Source organism: Melozone crissalis, unplaced genomic scaffold (assembly GCF_028551555.1).
Source record: "Melozone crissalis strain CALT ecotype California unplaced genomic scaffold, PUWL_Pcris_2 ptg000013l_1, whole genome shotgun sequence".
Taxonomy (NCBI): Eukaryota; Metazoa; Chordata; class Aves; order Passeriformes; family Passerellidae; genus Melozone; species Melozone crissalis.
In genome coordinates this window covers 208,704-234,468 of record NW_026535791.1, presented here as the reverse complement: position 1 = coordinate 234,468, position 25,765 = coordinate 208,704, and the positions used below count along the sequence as shown (strand labels likewise).

The 25,765-nt window shown below is 34.7% G+C and overlaps 1 protein-coding gene across 2 annotated transcripts in view; it reads right to left on the bottom strand.

Annotated features, from left to right (window-relative positions):
* Positions 1-1,113: 1,113 nt before the first annotated feature.
* DYNC2H1 (dynein cytoplasmic 2 heavy chain 1) overlaps positions 1,114-25,765 on the bottom strand; it is a 148,061-nt gene continuing 123,409 nt past the window's right edge. For both annotated transcript variants that reach the window (XM_054271485.1, XM_054271486.1), the window contains exons 86-89: positions 12,003-12,112; positions 11,592-11,673; positions 5,126-5,242; positions 1,114-1,651 (exon numbers count right to left, since the gene is read on the bottom strand). In XM_054271485.1, the coding sequence (XP_054127460.1) occupies positions 1,493-1,651; positions 5,126-5,242; positions 11,592-11,673; positions 12,003-12,112 (468 nt within the window). In that variant the 3' untranslated portion in view covers positions 1,114-1,492. The remainder of the gene's footprint in view (positions 1,652-5,125; positions 5,243-11,591; positions 11,674-12,002; positions 12,113-25,765) is intronic.

Below are 25,765 nucleotides of genomic sequence, written 5' to 3'. Positions count from 1 at the left end.
GACAGAATATTTTCTCTGGACAAGTCACCCTTTAAATCTTTACAGAGCTTGGACATAGATTTACACAAGTGCTTTCGTTCTGATAGAGACTTTGTCATTTTCCCCCCAATTCTTCTTCAGAAACTTTTTTTTTCCAAATTTTCTATCCTTTTACTCTTTGCTGAATTAGAATGAAATATATAAAGGAAGATAAGGCAATTATCTGAAAAGTATTAAGTAAGTCTATTCTGCTTTTAGACAGGATTCAATTTTAAAAATGTACATTCAGTTGTATCAAATTATTTTAGGACATATATTAGAAGAACAACTAAAATGGAAAACTTTCCAAATAGTGACGAAAGACCAAATTTAAGGCGTGAACAATAGAGGAGATAAAAATGCTTGCTTCCAGAAATTGAACTGAAAATGGGACCAATCTTTTCTCTGCTTTCCTTCTCTCTCCCTCAAACCACCAATGAAAAATATCAGGAAAGTGAAATACAGTCTTAATTTAAATACTAATTCAAAATTATTATAAAATCTATCAGATATATCAGACTGAAAACATCTATTTTGTTTTCCAAACAAACCAAGAAAGTGCTTTGCCTTTGGCTTTTAAAAATATCTTCATAAGGTGTGTAATTCCAGTTAAAAATTAGACACTTTCAACTGTTATGTTGAGACATCAGTAATGCTGCTTCCTGCTAGATTTTAGGATTTTGTCTAATTGCACTCCAATGCTGTGACAGCATCCCAACCTGACATATCATGAAACAGTGAAATCAAACTTGGGTATCCTGCACTAAGAACAAGATCCCAGGTGTTTCTCACATCACAGACCAAAAGCCCTATTAGATCCCTCTGTCTTTCATTTAACAACTGGATGGAAATCTCTCTTTTTTTTTTCAGTAACTTCTAGATAACACCCATGATAGTAATCTAACTTTGTAACTTCACATGAAGGTCATCAAAATCCTATCATTTACTAGCTATACAAAGAAATACAATTACAAGCAAAACATCATTAAAAGAGACTGAAACATTTATCCTGATTCTTACCTTCAAGTAAAGCATTAAATTTCAGTTACAAAAGGTAAGTTTTTAATTTTTACTTTATTAAATAACAGAGGCATATGAATAACAATTTCAAAAGGATAATGAAAAAAAGATCAAGGAAAAAATGCTGACTTTGAATTTTTATTCAATATTTCTGAGCAAACCAGAAGAGATTTCAATAACTTCAAGAAAGAAATACAGCATATTAAAATCTAGAGAAATATTCTGAATTAGCAGTTTGCTGAATAGTGCCATGCCAATTTTTACAATATCCCACAAAGATACATTGAAGTTCTATCAAGTAGAATTATTTAAATACATCTTAAAAAAATAAAACAGGAATTAATAAACCATTGCTTTAAAAATATAAAAACAATGAATCTAAATTTCTCTTTGGGTAAGTAAGAAATTAGATGTTATAATGTCTCTTAACTTCACAAGTTGATGCAATTTCAGATTACTGATTTTTCAAAAATAAAGCAGCTCCGCATTGAATCCACTGGTCTTGGTTTCCTCCACAAGGTACATCAATATTTGTCACCACACGGTCTCTCTCCACACTAGCGTAGACTGGTAAAGATATGCATTCCTCTGGAGAATATGGACCATATGCATCCTGTCAACAAGCAAGCTCTTAGTTGTCACATAAAAAGACAACAAAGCATGAGAAAGCAATATTCTCCACTGGCATGGTATCTAAAGTTAAGATACAGTTTGGACACGGAAGTCTTCATTCAGGGCACTAAGGAGAAGGATTGAATGAAGCAGGGACTTCAGAAAAATTGCTCTGTCCATAACTCAAAGACCAGGAAGGAAATAACAGGGGTGATCTTGTGAACTACATATGAAAATCTTCCTTCAGCTAAAACCCTCCCCAAAATCACACATCAAAAGTGTCTGCCAAGCAGGCTAAGGGAAGTGCAGATCAGTTTCCTGCAGGGAGAAAGCTGCTCAGGAGCCCCTGTGCTGTGGCATGGGGAGCAGCTCTCCTGGCAGTGCCCTGGCAGACCCTACTGCCCCCTCGATCCCTGCAGCAAACCCTGCCCTCCTCCTGAGGCACAGCCCCTGGTGTCATCTGTGATACCTGCAACCATCATACCGCAGGGACTACAATCCAAAAATCCTTACTCCACCTGTTCCAGGCTACTTTATTGAACTGCTCCTCTCTGTTGCCTACCACAAACTGCCTGATGTCCTCCTAGGGCTTTGCATGGGGCCCTGTCCATATGTGTGACCACAGAACTGAGCTCAAAGACTCCATCAAGACTTCCTACAGCACTTAATTTCAACCCATGATGTATTTAGTTACTACAAATAGATCAGGGTTTGATTCAACTGATATATATTAAGCATGTTTTCTGTCAAACTCAAAATGTCCCATCCTGTCAACAGGAAAATGTCCGATTTTCAAGAACGAAATAACAAAGAAGCAGACTTGTCAGAAAAGAATTTTAAATAAAAATGAGTGCCATTTTAACTCAAATCACATCAAATGTGAGTTAGTGATGCTCCAATATTAGAAAATAACTAAAAACAGGAAAAAGGAAACATGCAAACAATAACTGCTTCAAGTACTTTGCCTTGCATGTGAAGTATAAAATAATTACTGAAGAATTTTGCTGTTCCTTTTGAAAATCAACTTCCCCTGTCTTTTGAACAACAGTGTTTCAATCCTTGCAGAAGATTTATGTGTGGTAATATTTGTATAGAATAATTTATAACCAGGATTTCAGCTGTTCTCAGAAGGACTGTACTTAGTCCATTTATTCCTTGGTTAACACTACTGAAGAAGACAAAACGCTGGCCAGACTGAGAGTAAAATGTTAATCAGAGAATTTAAATTTTGCCAAAGCTGGGAGCCAGAAGCTGGCCAGTTTGCTTTCAAAGACCTGTTTTTACACTTTTAGGAACAAAATATCTGTTCTTGTGCCTTTCTCAATCCCACTGATGTTTTAAGGAATCACATTATTGGAGGGTTAAAACCATTCTGTGGAAGTCTTTTTAAGTCACAAATCCTTATGTCCTTGGCTTAAGTACAATCCAAAAGTTCTCTTTGTTAGACTGCCTCATACACAGTTCCATCCCCTTTAGTGACACCCTTCACAGCATGGGATCCATCAGTGGATTAAAAATGGAAAGGACCTTCACAGTTTAATGTGAGAATAAGAGAACAAGCTTATGAGAATAAGCATGAATATGAGAATAATCACAGTGTTAATAGCTAAAAATATTCTGTTTAGAGCACTGCAGGATTTTGAGGGGATTCTCTCAGAGAAATTCCCTAGGTTGAAGTTAAGTTTGGTTGAAAATTACTTCAAAACATTACATTATACATATACTTTTGCTCACTAGATTTCAAAAGTTGCATTTATGGAGAAAAGAAAACAAGTTCAAAACCTAAGAATTCTAAGATAATATGTTCAATTTTATGCACTCTTCTCCTAAGGAGCAATAATTAAATTAAGGGAAATGAATGATATCCAATTCTGCTTTGGTTTCTGAGCACAGTCAATTTTTACAGTGATTGTAAAACAACTCAAGGGTAGACCAATTCAGAAAAACTCTCCTTAAAGACACTTTGTATTTAAAAAGTGGGCAGTTGACAGGTTATGGCCTGTGTTTTATAAGAACTAGATTTTTTTTCCAACACAAAGATGCCAGTTGCTATTCATTTCAAATATAAGTACATTTGACAAAGTTTAATTCATTGATTATTGAAGTATCTAATTTTTTAATTTTACAGATAAAGCTCTCTGCTGATTTCACATATAACTTTTGGATCCTACCTTTGGAGTTTAAAAAAAATAGTCTTATTAAGAAAAGTACTAAAAAATCTGTTTTATTTCAAACACAAGATGAACATCTTTCAGAACAATGGGAGGACTAAGAATTCTCATTTAAAATGTGTTTCCATTTGGTGATACCATGGAAAACCACACATATTACCATCCTCCACATCCACCACTGAGCCAATATATTAGAATGTCTGGCAATTCTGTATTTATCCCATGCACCACCTCTCAAAAAAATTAGGAATCTGTTTATTAAGGTGAAAAAACCAAAACCTGTAAATACCAAAAAACGGAGAAATCCTTCACTGGTCAACTTTGTAAGAGCTTTTGTGATGTTTTCATTTTTTGTCCTTTTTTAAAATTTTCAGTATTTTCTTTCTTAATCAAGCTGGGAGCAACGGCGCAGATGGTGGCTAGCATTTACATTTGTGTTCAAGGTCTAAATTTGTTGACCTTTATACTTCTAATGCTGTACTATAATATAATGCTATATTTCCCCTGCTGGAAATAACAATGAGAGAAAAAGTAAGTTGGGATACAGCAGTGTGTTAGCAATGGAGCTCCTTGTGCATTATCTGTCACAATACACAAAGGCCATCATGGAGGTCTAGGCTGTCTCTAGACTCACACTGGGCAGACTCATCCCAGATATCTTCTGATGGGATGGGCTTCCTAAATGTAAGTGAGACGAATTCCATAATAAGCAATTTTTTGTTAAAAGACACACCCTAGAATATATTCTATGTGACTTTTTGAGTTATTTATCAGCAATTGCTATGCCAATTGGAAGGCAGAAGCAGTAACAGATTTTACTGTTAGGATTACTTTCTTTCATCTTAAAATCTGCAAGCAGTGACATTTTTTTAAATTAGTTTAAGTAGGAGAAAGGCTTTCTTTGCTTACAGCTCACATCATATTCTCTCTTTTTTATTGTCACTGCATTTTACTTTAATATTTAAAATGCAAAGAAAATATATTCTAGGAATGAACTCCCAAACATATGTATATATTTACTAATAAAGGTTTGAAAACATGCCAATGTTTTTAAAAGACAAAGAAACTAAGGTATGACTGAAATAAAGCCCATGAGTTCATCTAAGCAATATAAGCTAAAGAATATAAACAAAATAACAATAAGTTTCAGTTTTAAATAATGTAACTACTTTTCCTAGTAAAGACTGTGATTTTTATTTTGAAATGAAAGGAAAACAGGTCAGCAACTTCATACTGAACAGCTACTGCACAGAAAAAATAAAATTATGGGTCTTGAAAGTTTAGGGCTTTTAATAATTTAGTACCTGTGGAATCCAGGCCATGTAACAAGGGAGAACAGATGACACACTGGGAGAATCATGCAGATTTTCTGAAAGTCGATTTCCATCGAAACGACAACCTTCCAGTTGTAAGCCACTGATCTGCCATGGAAATATAAAATATTCAAACATAAATAACAGAATTAAAATGTCAATAATGATTACACTGTGCTTTAATAAATGATGAACCTTTTTACTGTGAGCAAATTTTTAAATGACAGGAAATTAATTACTGTTATGTTCTTTGTGAGAATAGGAAACATGATTTAAAAGCAAGATCTGGACCACACTTCACTGTGAACTTCCTCTGATTTGGATTCACATTCTTTGAAATGCCAGAGAAAAATACCTGTAAATGTCATTAATTATGAAACTGCAGTTGCCTGGCATTTGATTAATGGAATTATGATAGCAACAGCCAAATTCACAACCATTACAATGACGAGAAGAAGAGAAGAACAATCACTGCAATAAGCATGACTTCCTGTTTGGAAGTCTGAGCTTAGCTTTCAAAGAATGGAATGGAGCAACTACACAGCTTCAGCAGAGGCAAACAAAATACATTGAAATAATATGAGAGAAAATTTTACTTAACAAACTCAAAACTTCTTAGACAAGCATTTTGTTGTTTGGCAAAAAATTAAATAAGAATCGCAGGTGCTCCTTAACTATGCAATGCTTTATTTGCAACATCTTTCAAGTGTTTTCTTTTAATTAAGTAATTTCAGCCTCTGAATTAAAGGTTCTATTTTTTCTTCTCTGGAGTCTTCCATAAGTTGGTGACCTCTATTCTAAATACCTTAAAAATTAATTCCAATATTTGCTGATAGCTTTATTTTCCTCAATACAAATACTACTAGATTGCAAATAATAATATTAACAGCATTACTATTATTATTACTATTATTATTATTATTATTATTATTATTATTATTATTTTGGCCTGCTGAAGTGACAACTTCCATTTTAATAGTAATAAAACTTAATTCAATAATAACTTTTATGCAGCTTTTCAAAAGGCTAACTATCCAGCTGCAGCAGATATGTAACAGAAGCTACAATCTGAAAATCATCTGCCTGTTACACTACCGTACTAAAGCCTGAATTAAATTTATCATACTGAGGTTTGCTTTCACCAAATGCATGGTTCATAAAGCAGTGCTGGAATCAGGAAATACAGTGTTGCTGGAAATTGGAGGAGTGATCACATAAGGAAAATGGAGAAAAATGTAATTTTCCAATATATTTTCCCTTGCAAGAAATTTTGAAACCTCTATCAGATTGCATAAAGGAGTTAAAGTATGATGTTACAATGAAGATTAGTATCACAGATGAAATGGATATAATTTCCTTAGGTAATTTTAGTATTCTAAAATTATGTATTTCACACCAAAAGATGGAATAAAGCAGTAACACATTTTGAGTTACTGTCATGACTGAAAAGCAATGCTTTCCTCCCCAGTGTTAGGGGTTTTCAATTAATAATATATTAAGTGTAAACTAGCTAAAATTACATTTTGCATATTTAATCTCTAATTATTCTTTTGATTGTAGACAGGCATTACACTCTTCAAGAATTTGCTTCTTTAAACTCATATTTCTCTTTTATTCTCCCAGCTGAGCTGGAGAATCTTCCTTACAATGTGCAAGATGCAGATGTAAAACTTTTAATATGAAAAAAAAATATTATAAAACATGGCTTTTAAAAAAGACATAGAACAAAGCTGTGCTTCTCCTTGGACAGACAGCGACCAGAGAAGTGACAATGCTCTTTAGAGCAATCTGTGCTTCATACAGACTAGGACTAACAGCAAAACCACCAAAGCTGCGGATAACGTGAACCAAAACAATCCCAGATGGAAAGTTCAGAGTAGACTTTTTGTCTAACTTTCACACAAATTTTAGAAAGATTCATCTCCTATGATATTCTTTCTGTCCTTCTTGCTTTCTTCAGGGAATATTTTTAGGGATCATAGTTTAATAAATAACTATGGCAAAGTTATTGGACAAAGATTGGTCTGATGAAGCGGTTTTGAAGTTCGCTGCTAGGGTGTTCAAAGGTCTGGCCATCCTGAACATCTCTGAAAGAAATTTCTATAGAAGTGGGTTAACTTTTGAAAAAACTTTTTACTGCACTTTTCTTCTTTGGTATTTGCAGTCCCTTTGACATTACAGTTGTGGAAAATACCACTTGATCTCCTGGAAAACTTCTCCTGGAAACCAATGCTAGAAACTCCTTTGAAGATTAGGACCCAATTTTTACTTTCATTCAACATTAAAAGACATTAAGAAAAAAACCCCAACAATACTAGAACAAGGTACTTTCCATACCATTTGACTGAGTACACCAATATGCTTTCATTTCTATAATAAACATTATAGAGAAATTACAAGTACTATGATAGACTTGAATTTCACAGCATCTGTAATATAATCATAGTATCTTTGAAACTCACCAGAGAGTAATGGCAGAAATTGACCATAAATTTTAATTCTTACAAAGAATTTGGCAGTTCACAGCTATCAGTACTAGTTTAGATTCAAAAAACTTATTTTTACACATTACATACTATGTTTCTTTAAAATACCTTAGTAGAAAGTGGGCTGATACCATGGTCCAAAGCACATCTGTTTCCAAATTTCAAATTCTCTGCAACAGATCTTCCCTTACTAATTAATGCCATAATTTTCCATGACATGATCCAAACTGCAGCAGACTTTGGGAAGTCATATTTTCCCTTCATTACCTCAACAGGCCTCCATCATTAATTTATTGACATTTTGGGATGGAGGTATACTGTAAAAAAAGACCTCTCAGCATGCCTTATAATAATATACCTGTCAGTTGCTAAGAGTATAGTTTTGATATTAATACTCATGTTGTGGATTTGAGACTCTCAGTAATTTTTTATTTTTTACTTTACTATGTATATTAAGTTCTACCCAAGGTCATATTACTTACTACCCAATAATTTTCTTACCATGTTTCTTCCTTTCTTTCACTCTTTTCTACAATACAGAAAACGGAATGCCAAAAGGAATGACTACCTGCTGTTGTGCAACAGCGCAATCAGTGCACAAAGCAAACAGAAGAGATGTATTTGCATATCAATATGTAATTTTAGTGCAATAGCCATACATTTTCAGTACCTTTTGTTAAAGCAACGTGGAGTGACATTAAACAAGATGTAATTTATACAGATTGATTCTAAGTGATATTGAGGAAGGTATAATTTTATACAGATAGATTCTAAATCAAATATTCATCACATCCTACTAGAGGAGATCCACTCCACATCATACATTTAAACCATCACCTAAATTAACACTGATAATTTAGCATCTCGTTTGATAATTCATATAAGACTAAGGTGTGTTCTTGGCCTGATTTTTCCTCTGCCTGCTTTGCAGTTTCACTGACAGTTCTAGAACTGCACACTTCTAACTTAGATGATCATGGGGTAAATTATTTGTATTTTTATGCATAGTATGATCAACCATCTACAATTGCTGAAGCTTGATGCCATTTTTTAAAATCACAGCAAGACCAAGAAAGCATTTTCATCATACAGAGTATAATGAGATCTCCTTGTTTTTTCCTTCTCATGGAATAAATTCTAAGTCATCAAAACCTTTTAAAATAAAAAGTAAGAAAAAAATCTTGAAGAACATGTCTTCAAAGCCTGACAGTTTTCCTAAGAAAGTTATATAAAGTATGTGTGACTATCAGGTTTAAAATTCACCTGTATTCCTACTTGTATTTCCTTCAACAGAGACATTCTATTAGGTTTTTAAATATTTGTTGATTCAGAGATTTGAGCACAACTCTCCCAGATCCTGAAAGAGAGGCCCTCAACTCTGTGAGTACAAAATCAAATCTCTCGGTGGAGTTAGTTACATAAAGGGAAATAATACCATTTGCATCAATTGAGACTGATAAACCTCAGAATAGCCTATACCATGGTCTGGCTCCTGCAGGGGAGTCTGGTAAGCTACAATTTCTTATTTAGGTGGGATAAAACAAGTCCCAGCTATCTCACCACAGGATGTGTTTCAGGACTTATTATTTTTGCTGATGGAATTCTCTTTCTTTGAGTTCCCACTCAGAATAGGTTCCCATTTAACAAAGTTAGCCTGAATTCTTGAAACTGCTGATACAACATTTACTTTACCAGTATTAAAATTCATAGTGCTCTGGTGACCCAACCTTAATGTACAATCCAGAGGATCCTTATCAAACAAGATACATTTCAGAGAATTACTTTTCTGAATCAATAACAGCTTTATGCCCTAGTTATAGTCCCTCTTGTATGTAGCTTTACTAATGGGGAAGTTTCCTCTCAGTTCTCCATGAACATGAGGAAGGACTCATGGTAGGGAAATCTAGATATTCAGCATTGCAAAGGGTTCCAAAGCCTTTCCATTTATCAAAGATTAAAAGGAGCAGTGAAAATACTAGTGATTTCTTACTAATAGAGAATCAATGAGTATTGCTCTTACAGAGGAAAAGATAATATTCAAATCAAGTGAAGAAACTTGACAGGATTCTTATGTTTTGCTAAAAATAACCAATCACCTCACTGCTTGTTCTATTCTCAGGGCAAAGAATTTCTCCTTAAACAAAATTCTCTTTTGATTTTAAATCCCTCTTAGAACATGACACACTCTTGTAAAGCAATAGATCATATACATTAATCTTTTGCCTACACACGATATAGACTGCCAACAGTGTACTTAACTAGCATTGCCAAAAATTTACCACATAAATTCTCAGACAGTAAAACATTTTAAAATTCAGTCAGAAGTTTAATATAAACTGGAGTACTGTAACAAAACTCTTTCCTCTCATTCTTTATTTGCCAAGCAGCTCTTTCAATCTGGCAACTGTAAAACACTGTGATATTTTTTAATATATGAATACACTGAGTTAATGTTATTTAGGAGTTGAGGTACTTGACATTGACTTCTGATATTTTTCAAAAATGTTAACATGGTTTTGAAGAACTTCAAGCTCCTACAGTCTGCAACTGATAGCTAGGCTACTAGAATGACTGGTCTGAGATGTGAAACTCAGTTTTGACTTACTGCTATGGCATTAGAAACCTTGGCTGAATCTGTAACCTCAGATCATGTGATTTGCAGGTATATTTGTCATATACCAGGTTTATACCAAGCCCTAAAAGTTCCCTGGTTTATTTACCTCCAACTTGTACAGACCTGTCTTCTCATGCTTCTTATGAAATGAAGCAGGCAAGCATTACTCTTACTTAAATATCAAGATTGAAGAATTTGCAAAATTACATTCTCTAGGTCCAACAGGAATTATTTCAACAAAGTTCAAAAGACTGCACTGTATTTAGGGCAGATTGGATGATTACAGTTATCTTTACTGGCTTTACAATATATTAATCTTTTAGGAATATGAAATCTTACATATTCTGTATTAATAATTTTTGACAGTGTCAGAAGCCAGCTCAGAACCCTAAAATCTCCCCCAACCTTGTTTCCGTCTGCATTACTAGACTAGAGAAGTTGCCTTGCCACTTGCTCTCTCTCTCCTCATGCAGTAATCTCTGCTTCAGCTGCAGCGACCCCACAGCTGCTGTTGAGTTGTTGCACTGGGCACAAGTGTCTCTGTGGGGATGTGGTTTTAAGGGCTATGCTCCATGCTGACCCAGAATGTGGAGCTGTGCAGCATTATTTTGGGATCAACATAGCTGTAGGAAGACACAGCACAGAAAACTTATTTTGTCAATTCCCTACAAAATTAAGTATAAAAGAGGTGCACAGAGACCTGTGCTGACCAAAGTGGCAGTTTTACCTGGAGTTAATAAGTTAGTTACTTAGAAGTTAGAAGCTAGTTAAGAAGCTAAATTAAACCATTTGAGGATTCATCTCTACTTTGCTGTCAAAGCAACCTGTGGTGACTTTATGGCTGCTGGCTGTAGGCTTAACTAACATTTAAAAATTCTTGGGTTTTTATCATATCAAAAACTAGTCATCTTATGGTTTACTCTAGTTTATTTCCTTAGTAGTCTGCTTCCAGTGATTAAAGAAATTCTAACACATGGCCTTAGACTTGTAGATTTACATTTGTATTTCCTCTGGCTACCAACCAATCATCTATCTGGACAAGAGCAAAATTCTAACTCATAAAAATTGCAGCTTCCATTTTCATCTAAGAGGCGGCTGAAGAGAATGGAGCAATAAGCTTAATTTTAAAATGAGAACAGTAACCAGGGAGAAGACAAAAGATAACTGCTTTCCTTTTCTGTTTTCTGTGGAATTTTGCACTGTCATTTTAGTAACTGTATACCATTTACCAGTCTTTTTACCTCTGGTACACCAATTATTTATAGCTCAGTTTTCTAGGAAGTTTATGGGCAGATGACTTAAGCTATACTGATAAAACATCCTCATAAAATACTAGTACAACATCCTAGTAAAATACCTTAACTTGGAGTTTGCCTTCCTGTATTCGCCCTTTCCATGAAGCTGTAAATTTGAGACTGTCCACTGAACACCTCATTACTCTGCAATGGAAACACACATACAGTAAATCTTACAGATGTGTAACAACAGGATATCAAACACACAAAACCAAACTCAATGTATTTTCAATGTGTACCATATGATACTAAGTCTTACTTTGAAGAAAAATACATCTCTAACTGAAAAAAAAAATCTAAGTATTTAAACAGATAACAGCTACTTTACTTCAAGGCAAGAAATAAAAAAAAGATGACTGATGACAGCAATTGACATAACTTTTTGGCTCTGTGTCCTCAAAATGAAATAACCATCCTCACACATAAGGAACAATGGCACATTAGCACAAATAGGCACATTATTTTTCCCTCACCTTGCAGTCTCCTGGCGCAAGGCATTGAGAAACGTGTCTGGATGAAACAGCTCAGAAAGGTCAAGGGTGTCTGACAAGAGTTTCTGTTTCTCTGCTTTTTCTACCCAATTCTAAAAGAGAGAATAAAAAACAACAAAAAAAAAAAGAAGAAAAAAGAGATCCTGAAATAACTGAAATTGTTATTTGATTTTTCTACATTTTGAGTTAATGTGGGTATGTCAATTATTATGATTAATGAAAAATGCTTGTGTAAACATACTGTAACCTCAAAGCTTAATATTAATTTCTATTATTTCACACTGGTAAAAAAGAAATGAATGCCCTCTTAAAAGATAAAGAAAATGAGCAGTTTATATGTAACATGACTCACCCATTCTAAATAAACTCATGTTTCATTCTTTGTTCATTGCAGCTTACTTTCCACAGTGAAAAGTTATCATTGTATGACGAAAATTATAATTGCAACAATTTTATCATTGTTGAAACCCTGTTTCACCTTTACTTACTGGGATGTTTATGTTTTCCATCAAAATAGCTGCCATCCCTGTGTTTGCTTTAATAAGTTCAGGAAAATAACTGCATTCCTTTTAGGTACATTTTAAGATCATTTTTCTGTATAAATAGCACATTATATTGAAGAAACACTTGATTTTCAATCTGCAGTAACAGTTTCTATAACTACTTGCCAACAGGTTTTTTAAATATTCCTTACTACTAGGTTGATGCTGCCATTTTTAGTATATTAGTTGGAGACATGAATTCACAGAATTGATTATAAGATAAAAACTAGACTCTATGATACGTGGCAATAAATGAATCTAATAAAGGTGGGGGGAATAACTGTCCTCAATTATCCTTACAGAGCACATGCCTCAACCTCCTTCCACTCTTCTTACTGGCAGCTGGGAAGCCTGTTAGGAGCATCAAGCTTGGAATTTCTCACCAATGCAACATCTTGTGTGCCAGCATGGGAAAAGAGACACACATTGCACCTCACCATCTTTATAAACCATGCTATCTTTATAATCCTAAGAAATGCAATCTTAGTTTGGTTCTCAAGACATTAACAATCTCAGGCAAAGAATTTACTCTCTTCAGACAAGATATTTAGGAACCTGACTGGTTATACAACAGTTTACACTCAAAATCCTCTTCTGAAACACTTACAATGTATCTCTTTGGTACAATTTATTTATATGATATAGTCACAGTCCTTACAATGGCACTGCAGTATGAACCTGAGGCCACTGTATAACCCACCCTACAAGTAAGCTCTTCACAGATATGTCTTCAAGGCCAGGTTGGATGGGGCTCTGAGCAACCTGGCCTAGCAGAAGGTGTTCCTGCCCATGGCAGGGGGGTGGAACCAGATGATACTTAAGGTATCTTCCAACCCAAACCATTCTGTGATTCTGCAAATACTAAGATAGAAACTAAACAGAGAATAAGATTCCACACGCTATCACATGAAATATAATATCAAAACAGAACAGAGAAAGACAAGCCCCACTCCTTTCTAGATACCAGCTCCCAGGAAGTGACAAAATTGCTGCAGTCACTGAATAAAAAATCTTGGAAGTTACACTCTCATCACACAATGTACCTGCCAAGAATCTATATCATGTTTAAAAATTACTTTTTTGTATTGTTTGAACTGCTGACAGATGAATAATTCCATAGAAGCACTTTGGAAGTGACAAAATCATCGAAAATGCAAGTAGATAACACTCAGTAAGTTTTATTTTATTTTGGCAGTGTGTCACACATCTCCATAATGTTTTCACCATGTTAAAGCCTTTAATCAGTTTTGGTTTTTTTTATATGCCACATCACTGATTACGAGCCCTCAACCCAAATGATTATGAATCAGTTCAGAGATTTCTGCTTTCCATTTTCATTAGGTAAATGTACACAGTTAATGACACTTATCTGCATGATTCTTTTAATGACTTTATATAACTTTATGAAACTTATTACTTCAATTTCTTTTATCATATCAGTAAATGTATTCTGATTAGGAGAGTTTTGTAAATTGTTTTGTGTAATAAAAGTAGACATCACTTCAACGTGTAATTAATATAATCATTATATTGCTGTCATCAAATAAATTTTTAATGTAACTACTAAAGAGAAACACTGTCAGGAACACAGATGTTTATATCCCACCCAATTAAAAGACTAGTATGGGTAATATTAATTCTGAATTCATATAACTATGTTTTGTTTTTGTACACAATAACAAAAACTTTCATTAGACCACAAAAGCAAAATTTTAATGTCTTGTACTGCTCGGTATAAAGCTGAATATGCAGCTCATTTACATCTATTTAAATAAATAATTTTAGATGCAATCAAATGTACTTTACAACCCAATTGTAAAAAATATCCTTATGTTTATTTCAGTCCTATAAGATCACATGACAGCCTATTAGGGAAATGCTACAGTCTCGAGAGACAACACCAATCTATTAACAGATCATTTGTCACTAGTAGTGCCACTGCCATAGGGCTGGAAGAGATCAGGTATTGACGGGAAGGAAATTTAAGCTAAGCTGTAGAAAGACTGAAGTGATGTTTCTTGAAAGGGAGAAATCCCTCACCCATCCCAAATCTGATAGAAACATGTATTTGTCAAAGTGATGAAAAGTTGTTTGACTTCTTATTCACCTTGGATGGCCATGCAGCATTTCAGTCTGAAGGGCTTTCTTCCATCACCAACTCTTATATAACCAACAATGTGGTCTACAGTCCGAATATCCTAACTCTGAAAATAAGTTTATTCCAAAATGTAAGAAAAAAACCATCATCCACTCTTCTTTGCAACTGTTTATTTAAAAAAAATCATTATTTCAGTATTTTCTGAATATTTCTCATTACAATTACACTAGGAATTTAACTGTCTGTGATAGATTAATTTAGAAAATTATTACTATTAGAAATATAATATCAAAACTTATCAGCAATAGCCAAAATGCTTGCAAAGAATTCCTGGGAGGGTATTTCAAAACTTCCATTAATGTGGGGTTCTGTTTGCTATAATAAAAACATTTTATTTTCTTTTTTTTCCCCTTACAAAAACAAATCTATTAGCATGGTCTCAGGTAATTCAAATAATATTTTTTCATGCATCTTAACATTCAATAAACATCTATTCCACTTTCAGAGAGAAGTCTTCCTTATCATCAATAATCCCAAAGCAAACTGAGTGCCTCACTGAACAGTGGAAGAATAAGTAGGCTGCCAGATTTTCACATTATTTATACAGCTTTAGGAACACAGAACTCCTCTAAAATGAAGCAAATACTCTTCCTTCACCAGTTTTAATTAATTCCAAATGTATATTATTCTACTGCATTTTTCTATTTCTGTGGTCCCCAAAGAGAACTTATACTGAAAAAGAAAATCCTCTAAATCACCACAGAGGTGATTTCATTTTTGTGCCTAAATGGAAAATTGTATTCAGTGTTACACACATATGCATAGCCAGGAACCATACAGTATAATTCTGTTTTTCTACAAGTTTTAGAAGTTTTCCACATTACTAGGGAAAAATATGCAGAACTTTGGCTAAGTCTGGCAGTAAATGATGGTGAGTAGCACTGCTAGGGGAGTCAGTACTCAGTTAACTGGAGTTTAGACTGAGCCAAGGTCAAACAAGCACTTATGCTACAATCCCATTTTCCTCACAGTGCAGCAGCTGTTCTACAGGTGTGCTCCAAAGTGCAGGCATTCAGTGATAAACACCAGCAGGAATGACAGTATTACAGCTCAAAGAAATGAAACAGAAGGATTTTTGCAGGCACTGAGCCCAGAGGGGGTAATGCCTAGGGTTCTGAGGAACAACAGGTATACAACAATTCACTCCCTTGTGGTAATTCTTTGTATGTGAAATCCTTGAGCCTTTATTCTTGAGGGAGCTATCCTTCATTAAATGAATGTGTGAATATTGCAGTATTTCAGATATATGATAAGGTGTTGGCCCATACTTACAAATGATAAGTAACAGAGTAATTTAATTTGGAGTTTATGTTTGATTTTTTTTTTCCTTTTTCTCTTTTCCTTTTCCCTTCCCTTCCCCCCTTTCCTTTCCTTTCCTTTCCTTTCCTTTCCTTTCCTTTCCTTTCCTTTCCTTTCCTTTCCTTTCCTTTCCTTTCCTTTCCTTTCCTTTCCTTTCCTTTCCTTTCCTTTCCTTTCCCTTTCCTTTCCCTTTCCTTTCCTTTCCTTTCCTTTCCTTTCCTTTCCTTTCCTTTCCTTTCCTTTCCTTTCCTTTCCCTTCCCTTTCCCCACTGGCTACTGCTTTAAACCAAATCCTATTAAAGCTTTATTTCAGTTTTCCACACCTCAGAGCCCCCTGTTTGTTGAGGAAGTCTGAGCAATAACAGCACAGTGTTACAGCATGAATGTTCTCAGTCCCTTAGCATCAGCATGCTGGCTAACCATGTGCTAGAAGCAGATACACAGTAAGGTACAGCTGACAGAAACATAAGCAGATGTGATCTCATTCTGGTTACTGTGCTAGTTCATTTTTTATCAAAACAGGAACTTAATTTCCCCTGAATTTCTGTTTCTGACATTTAATATGGATACCAGAATGATGCATAGGAACTGCAACAACATTCCTACAAGTTCATGACTGACATATGCCAAAAATATCTACTTCCAGATATTTCCTGTATGACCACTAAACACAGAATCCAGTTAAGCAATACTCCTATGCTTCATGCCTTCTAGTCTCTTCTTTCCCAAGTACATCAGTCACCAAGCACTAGATTGTATTTGCAGTTATACAGCAAGTGTATAACTGGGTAAGGAAGCCTAAAAACTGGAACTATTCCTTGGTGAAATCAACTCTCCATCTCCAAAAATAAGTTGCAGAGGACAGAAAACAGTGGCATACAATATTCTGGTGTAGATAACAGACTAGACTGTCTACAATAATACCTGGACAAAGTCAGGACTACATCAGATATAAATCCTTTGCAGAGCTCTGGAGCAGGGATGCTGAAATCTATACTGTGATGGTGCTGGTGTGACTAAACAGGGATACAGAATACTCAATATATTGGCCACTGGTAATGATGGGATGCACTGCAGTAATTTGTTTTACAGTACCAGCTCAAAGGCTATATTACAATGAAGAGAGCCAACAGAGAACTGCTTACTTTGCCATGGCTCGTTTTCCCCGGTAACACTCCATGAAACACAGATTTTCCATCAGCATCTCCCTCACAGTCCTTGCTCCTTTACTGAAACAATGACCCCTTGAATAGCAGTAACCAGTCTCTTTCCATTTTTTTCATTCTTGTTTACCAGTCATTTATTTTTTGTTAACATCCTCTCTTAAGGCTGTCAAAATACAGAGAAAATATCTCACCCATGCCAATGACCCACCCATGTCACAGAACTCTACTATATTAGCAACTATTGAGGCTTAACCTAACTCTCAGACAAGTAAAAATGTTAATCAAACAGACTAAAGCAATCTAATCAGAAATTGCTTAACTCTGTGGGGCCCATATCCCAAAATGCCTAGAAGATACCAAAATTAAAAGGCAAAGAAGGAAATCTGGGTTTTTCACATGAGAAAACGAGATTACCAAATGGAAACAGTGGCTGGTGCCACTCCATTTAAACAAAGGAAGTAAATGATGTCATGGATAGTCTGTGATGTGGCATCCTGGCACACCCTCTTACACTCCATTAAACAGAACACTCCAATACTGCTCAGATTAGCAAATAGTTTGTTCAAAAGAGAGATTACTGCTCAGACTAGCAAATAGTTTGTTCAAAAAAGAACAACTTTGTGTAGATGCCGAATATAATTAAGTTGGGTTTTTAAAAAATTGATGTAGTAAGCTAGTATGAATTGTTGTTTGCTCCTACATTGTAAAGCTATGGCAGTTAGCAAAAATATACCTCAAGTGCAGCATATAGACTCTCTAAAGCTCATAAAACCTTTTGTTAAACCCAAAAGCAAATTTCTCTTGTTATGGCCAATTCCAAATGAACAGCTCATCATAAAGGCTGTAGGTCTCTTTCAGATGTCCTGTCACATGAGAAAGCTAAGAGAATGCTGAAGAGCATTAGCATGGCATAGAACTTCATTCACGCCTGTTCTCAGGAAGCCAGAAAAAATGCATTAGGGAGCAATTTAAGGAAAAAATATTTCACCATTTGTTAAACACCACATTTTCTTTTTTTGTTATATTTTAAAATTAATTTTTGCTTTCTTTTTACTTAGCTATAATGGATTTAGTTTTTAAATTACTTCCATTATAGAAACAATTTATTCATAAAATTAAACATTTTGGCATCCAATCCAATTGCAATTCAGAGTAGCTCCAAATTCAACACCAATTTAGCTTGCTCAGCGCACAGTCTACTGTAGTTCTGTGAATCTCCAAAGATACCTCCACAAATCATATATTTCCACAAACATCTCTGGACAATATGGGTAATGTTTCTTAAGTTAGAAGCTGAAAACTAGACAAGTGTTTCAGATGTGGCCTCAAAAGTGTAGAAGAATTAATAACTGCCTTTGACCATTTGTAAGGTCATTAGGAATTTTGCATTTCTATGGTATCTTTGGATTTACACATTGGTTTCAGTTTTATTATTCTAGTAATATATTAATGTGTTCTTTATTTGATGGATTCTTCTGTTGATATATCCAAATCAGTGCTCTTTCTCAGTGTGATAAAATACATGAATATACATGACAGAGCAAATCTTCATAGCTTTGTAATCTGCGTATCTGAAGAATGAACAATATTTGGTTTAGTTCTAAATTATTTACTGCCTTTTGCTGATACAGAAGTAATTTCAATTGCTTAATTTATCGCATGGGATAATGAAATATTAGAAATAATACTGAAAATGTTAATTATAGAAAACGTAGAAGAAAACATACTGTGCGTATAAGGAAAAGCACACACAATGCTGCAAAACTGTATAAACCTGACAGGAATTTTGAAATTCAAGTTCAGATGTAGAGAACGGATTTCTCATTGGATCATAACTCTCTTAGTTCAGAGTGACTGTGTGGAATTACCACTACAAATATCTCAATATGCTTTTGCATACTGTCCTTCATATGGGGGCACACATTCTAATTTAGTCGCTGTTTAAAGCACTCAGCTGAACACACTGGGAAACATCATAAAGCAGGAGGGCATTTATCCTTCCTGCCTTTATGCATCACTTACACACCTTAAATAGGGATCTAAGCTTCCCATCACTCTTAACAACTCTTCTACTTTGACTCAAGGTTTGGTCTCTTCTTTCTTCAATTATGTACCTTGCTGAACATTTAGAAACAAAGACTATATCAGAAAGTATTCTACCAAGTAAAAACCAAACAACAAAATGAACAAAACCCCAAATCTGAATGCCTTTCTGTTGACTTCAGTTTTAAAATTCAGTCATGTCTGTTTACAGAATTGCTGAGTGCACTTTCATCCTGCTCTGATTGCTTTATTTGACTGTGAATTCCCAAGAGTAAAACTACTGCACACTCAACAGATAAAGAAGGGTTTAGTCAAGAATTATTCTTATGACTCTTTTCCTTCATAAACGAAATTTGAATTGACAGCCTTGAAACTTAAAAGGCTCCAAAATTTTATATATTTTTCATATATTGGCAAATGGATACAATATGAAACTGTTGTAATTTCAAATTCAGTAATACTGCATCTCCTTCAAAGAGAGAAAGATAGGTCAAGATGAGGTTACATCTCTGCCTTCCCCCAAAGAAAAGATTGCTAATTAGGGATGATGCTCGCTTGTGGAATGGAAATCTGCTTCTAATAAAAAATGGGCTTATTTTTAAATACATATCTGCAAATGATATTTGAGAAATAGTTACAGCATGTTACCATTGATTATGACCTATTAAAATCTCAAAACAGGAGATAAAATATTTTGCAAACTGCTACACCAACCCAGTTCCCAGCAAACCATCTAGAGATTAAAAAAGAGCCACGACCACATTACCTTTTTGTTACAAAGCTAATTTATTTCCACATATTCCACATAATTTATTTCTATGTATGTAATTCTAACTACATATTCTGAAATCAGAATTACAAATAAAACAATAACAATGGATTTTGAATAGATTGCTTACTTTTAGTAGATACAATATTTCTGTCAGTGTAGCGGTGATCAGAACAGCAAGTTACTGTGACCAAGGACAAGTCCCACCAAATCAACCCAGTGGTCTTTTATAATGGAGTGACTATAGCACTGAGCAAGGGCAGGGCTACATATTGGGATTTATGAGCCATCTATCTGGATATCTGTAAAGCCTTTGACATGGTCCCTCACAACATCTCTCTCTCAGAGAGAGATGGATTTGATAGGAGATTGGTTGGGAGATTGATAAGAAATTGGTTGGATGGTCACATCCAGAGGGTGTTGATCGATGACTCAGAGTCCCAGTGAACATCAGTGACAAGTGGTGTCCCCTCATGGAACCAGTGTTCCTTAATATCTTCATTAATGACATAGATAAAGGGATCAGGTGTACCCTCATCAACTGAAGGACAGGATGCCACCCAGAGGGACCCAGCCAGGCTTGAGGAGTGGGGCCCTTGGAATCGCTCGAGGTTTAACAAGACCAAGTACAAGGTGCTGCACCTGGGTCATGGCACCTCCTGGTACCAGCACAGGCTGGGGATGACCAGATGGAGAGCAGCCCTGCTGAGAAGGATGTGGGGGCGCTGGTGGGTGAGAGGCTGGACATGAGCTCTCTCTAATTCGAAGTCGTCTTAAAAAAGCAAAGCAGATTGATGGGATGAACCTACAAATTGGTGCATTAGCATGTGCTGCAGCCTTCTCATTTATTAATGGATGGAATTTAAAATTACCAGTTTTTGACAGAATAACAGAAGGACTCATTTTCATATGTGAATGATAATAACATCGTTTTCTACCACTTGTACTAAAATTAACCTTTTTTGCTTGAGCTTTTGTCAGACAAGACTATCTATTTTACTCTGCTTTCTCTTTTGCAGACAGCTCTGTCCATAATAAAGAGATACAGTGAAAAACAAGTTATTAGAAACAGAGCAATCTACACTTTTAATTTTGACAGATTAAATGCATAAAATTGATTAATATTTTATCATTGCATCTTTTCAGCTTTCTTCCTGTATTGTGAAAATGTATCTTGTAGCTTAAAGAGAAAAATCAATAAGTGATCATTACTATTTTAGTTTAAATGAAGGATATCTACTACAGCTTTGCATCTTCTACAATATATAGCACAGCTTTTTGTAATTTACTAAGTATATAAATACTATCTTGCATTCATAGAAGAAATACAGAATACTAAATCTAGGTTTTTTAATTTAAACCTAGGTTAGGAAATAAAGATAATTTTCTTTAAAAGATTGTAATTTCATACATAATATCTGTAGAGAAAATGACCTGGGTTTGTCCTCCTTTATTCAACACTTACAAAAAGTCATTTTATGAGTAATTATCTCCTGCAATAAATATTTTATAATCAAAGAGCTGAATAATTGCTTAGCAGTATGATAAGGGGTACTGCTCAAACTTCTAGTTACAAGGTAGTATTTCATAATTTCAACAGAACAGCCATTCTCACAAAACATGCCTAGAATTTCAAGACTTTAATGAACAGCCGCTGAATTCTGTTGAAACAAATTACTTTTCTCAACAGTTAAGCCTGATATTTATTGAAATGCCCATAACTTGTGGATGCCTCAGTTTAACAGAGCACCAAACACTCACTGGGAATAAGCTTCAACAGCTCACAATGAAATGTGAGCTGGGGAAATGAAAGGAAATGCAGGGAGTGATATCTTCCCTTTTCCAATGCTGCTTTTTAAAAACTGTTTTTCCAGTTTTTTGTGCAACTCTTTCTTGTGCAAAAGGCATGTTTTTCCAAAACTTGAGATAAGTATAGTTCATTGGCAACTGAAATTATTTACCTTTGAAATAGCATAGTTTGCAGATTTAAAACCTACTGTATTTTGGAGGAAAACATTTCACTACAAAAAAAAAAAAAAAAAAAAAAGTTATATTTAATCTTGGGCATCACAATATATGAAAAATATTATGTTATTAGAGAGTGTCCCAAGGAGGGCTGCAAATATGGTGAAGGGCCTGGAGGGGAAATTGCATCAATGCATGAACACAGCTTTCTGTAAGAGTACAAAAAATGCTTCAGCTTTTGCTTTAATTTCCTTGGATATTAGATCTTATTTCAATGGACAACTCCTATTACCCATCCATGTCCAAACCTTTTATCTCACATTCTGTTTGGTCCCTTGTTTGGATGGTGCAATTTTACAAAGCACTACTGCTCTATATCAGCCATTACTTAATCAATGCAATCTAAGTGAGACAGTGATTAGAAAGGACATGATAAAACAGCTGCTAAGAACTTCAAATTTGCCTGTCAGAGACAAACAAAACATTTTTTTAGTAGTACTTGCAAATTTCCAGTTTTTACCAAGCAGTTATTAATTAGATATAAGGTCTTAAAAGACATATCCTGGCTGATAAATTTGGAACAAAGTAAAATAATTTTGCAACATGATGAGAACTGAGGGAACCAATTGAAGATCAGTTCCTTAGCAGATGATGTTTGGCTGCAGTTTTATTTTTGTTTTGATATTCATGACAGCTAAAGAGGAGAAGCTAAGAAAAACAGCAGAAAAATGCTAATTCTTCAGAATAATGTGGAAATTTGAGCTAAAATAATGGAATGGGTAGATTTAAAACACAACACTTTTATGAATTTTTGTGCTTCAATATTAGAATACTGAATCTGGAGCATTCTGCACTGTACAGATACCTAGGTAACAGCTCTTCAAATAGAGAGTCATGAGAGGAACAATGACAAGGTGGGGAACCAGCCAAACTAATCTATCTGAATCAGCCTCTCCTAAAACTGTACAACACAAACCATTAAGCTATTGTCCCTGCTGCAAACTCTGCTAAGGCACTGTATTAGAAAACACTCTGAAAACTATGTGTGATTACTTGGACTGGGATAGGCCTTATTATGGAGTGCCCAAGTGAATGAATAGCAGGACTGAGCATGGCTATTCTGGATTTGTACAAGATTTATTATGTGAGTTCTTTAACCTGGTGAAAATTGAGAGGATTTGATTCCCTTGGTTTTCTAAGCGCAGCCTTGCTGCCTGTTATCAGCGAATGAATATTTAATATCTCAGCCCAGATGCCTGGGGTGTGAAGGAGAAATCCTGGGGTTCCTATTCCCAGAAGGTTTTATAGTACATTCAGCAGGCAATTTCCAAGAGTTCAAACCTCATTTACCTTGAGCATCCAATCCACCTTTCTGGAGACCTAATTGTTGAAACGGAAGAATAGGGTTCCAAAACAGGAACAAAGTCATTCTTCCTTAAACAGTAAAAAAACCATTAAAATAGTAAAAATCTTATACTAGGTGATCAAACTGGTATTGAAGTTAAATATTACCATGTTAGATTTTACTCAGGATGGAAAGGGACAAGAGAACATCTCAGAAAAACATAAGTCTCTTGAAAAAAATATCAAATTTAACTTCTTTATATACTAGGAGTACTTTTTAGACGAATGCACAATTTCAACAAAACCTTTCATAAATTATGCAACTAAAAACTTTCAGTATTCATAAACATGTCCCTGATTAGAATTCTGAAACTGGTGCTTATGATTCTGAGGTCAGAATGTACACTGCAAGTCTTCTAGCAGCTTTCTAACTCAACAGTCATTCAAAGGAAGAACTGTTTTTGTAAATGACATAAAACCAGCTGAGTCCAAAAGAATGAAATATAAGGTCTTCTTGGAACAAGAAGAGTTTGGGATTCCTTTTTGAAAAGGAGAATTTAAGCCCTTTATTTCGTTCTAGTGGAAACAAAAATCAATTTCCAATTTGTTGACCTGAAACAATTTTTAAGGTTGCTATTCAGCTGACATTTGCCTGGGCTGCTGTTTTGCCTCTTGGTAGCTGCAGTTCTGAGTCTGCTCTCTCTCCTTCTCTCTTGCTGGTATCCACAGCCATGAGAAGACACTTATCTAGAGACTGGGATGCATTTAATACCATTATAGGCTGATGTGCCTTATTGCTGAGCTATGACCATGAACCACAGGAGAGGGAAACCACAGAAAACATTTAGGGTGCCATCATGAGGAAACTGACAGTAAAAGGACCAAGAATTAAAACTTATACAATGACCACTGATGATTCATACATTTCATATCTTAATGTTGGTAGCAAATATATCACTATAGACAGACAAGTTGAAGCACAGTATTATAAAGTTCAATGTCAGCACTGCTAATTGAAAGTATTCAGAACTCCATCTTAGAAGAATGTTCAATGCATAACTTTTGCTTCAATTTAAAGCAAAAGCTACCATCCAAATATCAGAACTTTCACCTGGAAAGAAATCACCTATTTACATCAGGTCTGTCACCATAACATAGTACACAGCAACATATGGCTCTACTGCATTTTACATACACAAATTTCTTCACACTTTCATTAGGCAGGGGTTTTTTTGGTTAGTTTTTTTTTTTTTTTTTTGTTTTTTAAATTTGCTTTTTACTGAGTAAATTCAGACCTAAAAAAAATGCAACACCTGCTGTTTTTCTGCCTGTTGTTGTGTAATGCTCTCAGAACATCTTTACACTTCTATAAATTCTGCTATAAATATTTTACCATCTGGCCTATATTTTGTGTTCCTCCCCATCCCCATTAAATGCTTGCTGTAGTTGCTTTTATTCTTTCCTGCACTGGCAGCAAACGACTTGACAAGGCAGCCTTTAACTAATAGCATAGGCAGAGACTTACTCCATCCTTAGTAAATGTAATCCTTTAGTACAACTTTGATCTTTCAGTGTCTCCTATTTTGTCTTAAAAATCCCTAAGTTAAACCTTTGTCAAACAGTACAGTGTAAGTCAATATCTTACAGTTAATGTAACAGAGGGACATAAGAGTAACTAAAAAAAAAAGCTTATAAAGCTGGTCATATAAAACTAATCCAAAATATGGCATTTATTGAAATATAAATCAGAAGATAATTTTCAGAGTTGTGAGATATCTTTATTGAAGCCCTTATTGAATTTCTGAATACTCACCTAGAATTAACTACTGATTAATTACATTTATAAAATCAATAATGAAAAGATAATTAAAAAGTGATCAAGACTAATCAGAAAGGTGTAATGGGCACAGTCAGGATTTGGAATCACATTTAAGCAAAAAGATGATTCAACTGAAATGCCTAACTAGAAATAATCAACATTTTATAATAATGTACAATATAGAAATACACACACTGTATTTTGGATGTGATTTGACTAGAAGCTTGAGATGCAAAACAGACTGATATTTTATTATTAAGAATTGCTCCAAACACAACTATATTACATATTTGACATTAAAGAAATAAAATGAGACAACCAGTAGCTATTATCACTAATAAAAATTTAATATCATGTACTGCTTATGGATACAATCAAGTATCTACTGCAAAGCTGTGGCTTAATAATCTTTCTCTCTCTTACAATAAATAACTGTTAAAAACTGTAAATGAGTCCTTCATAACTTTCATAAAAATGACTAATCCAAATGTACTATTTTGTCAGTAGTTCGAGAAATGAGAAAGGAAGATTACTATCATGGTAATGCAGCAAATATAATGCAACACATTAGTCAATAGCTGACTGAAGTATTATATGGAAATAAAAGCTTCTGGAATATGTGTGGTTGAAAATCACCTCT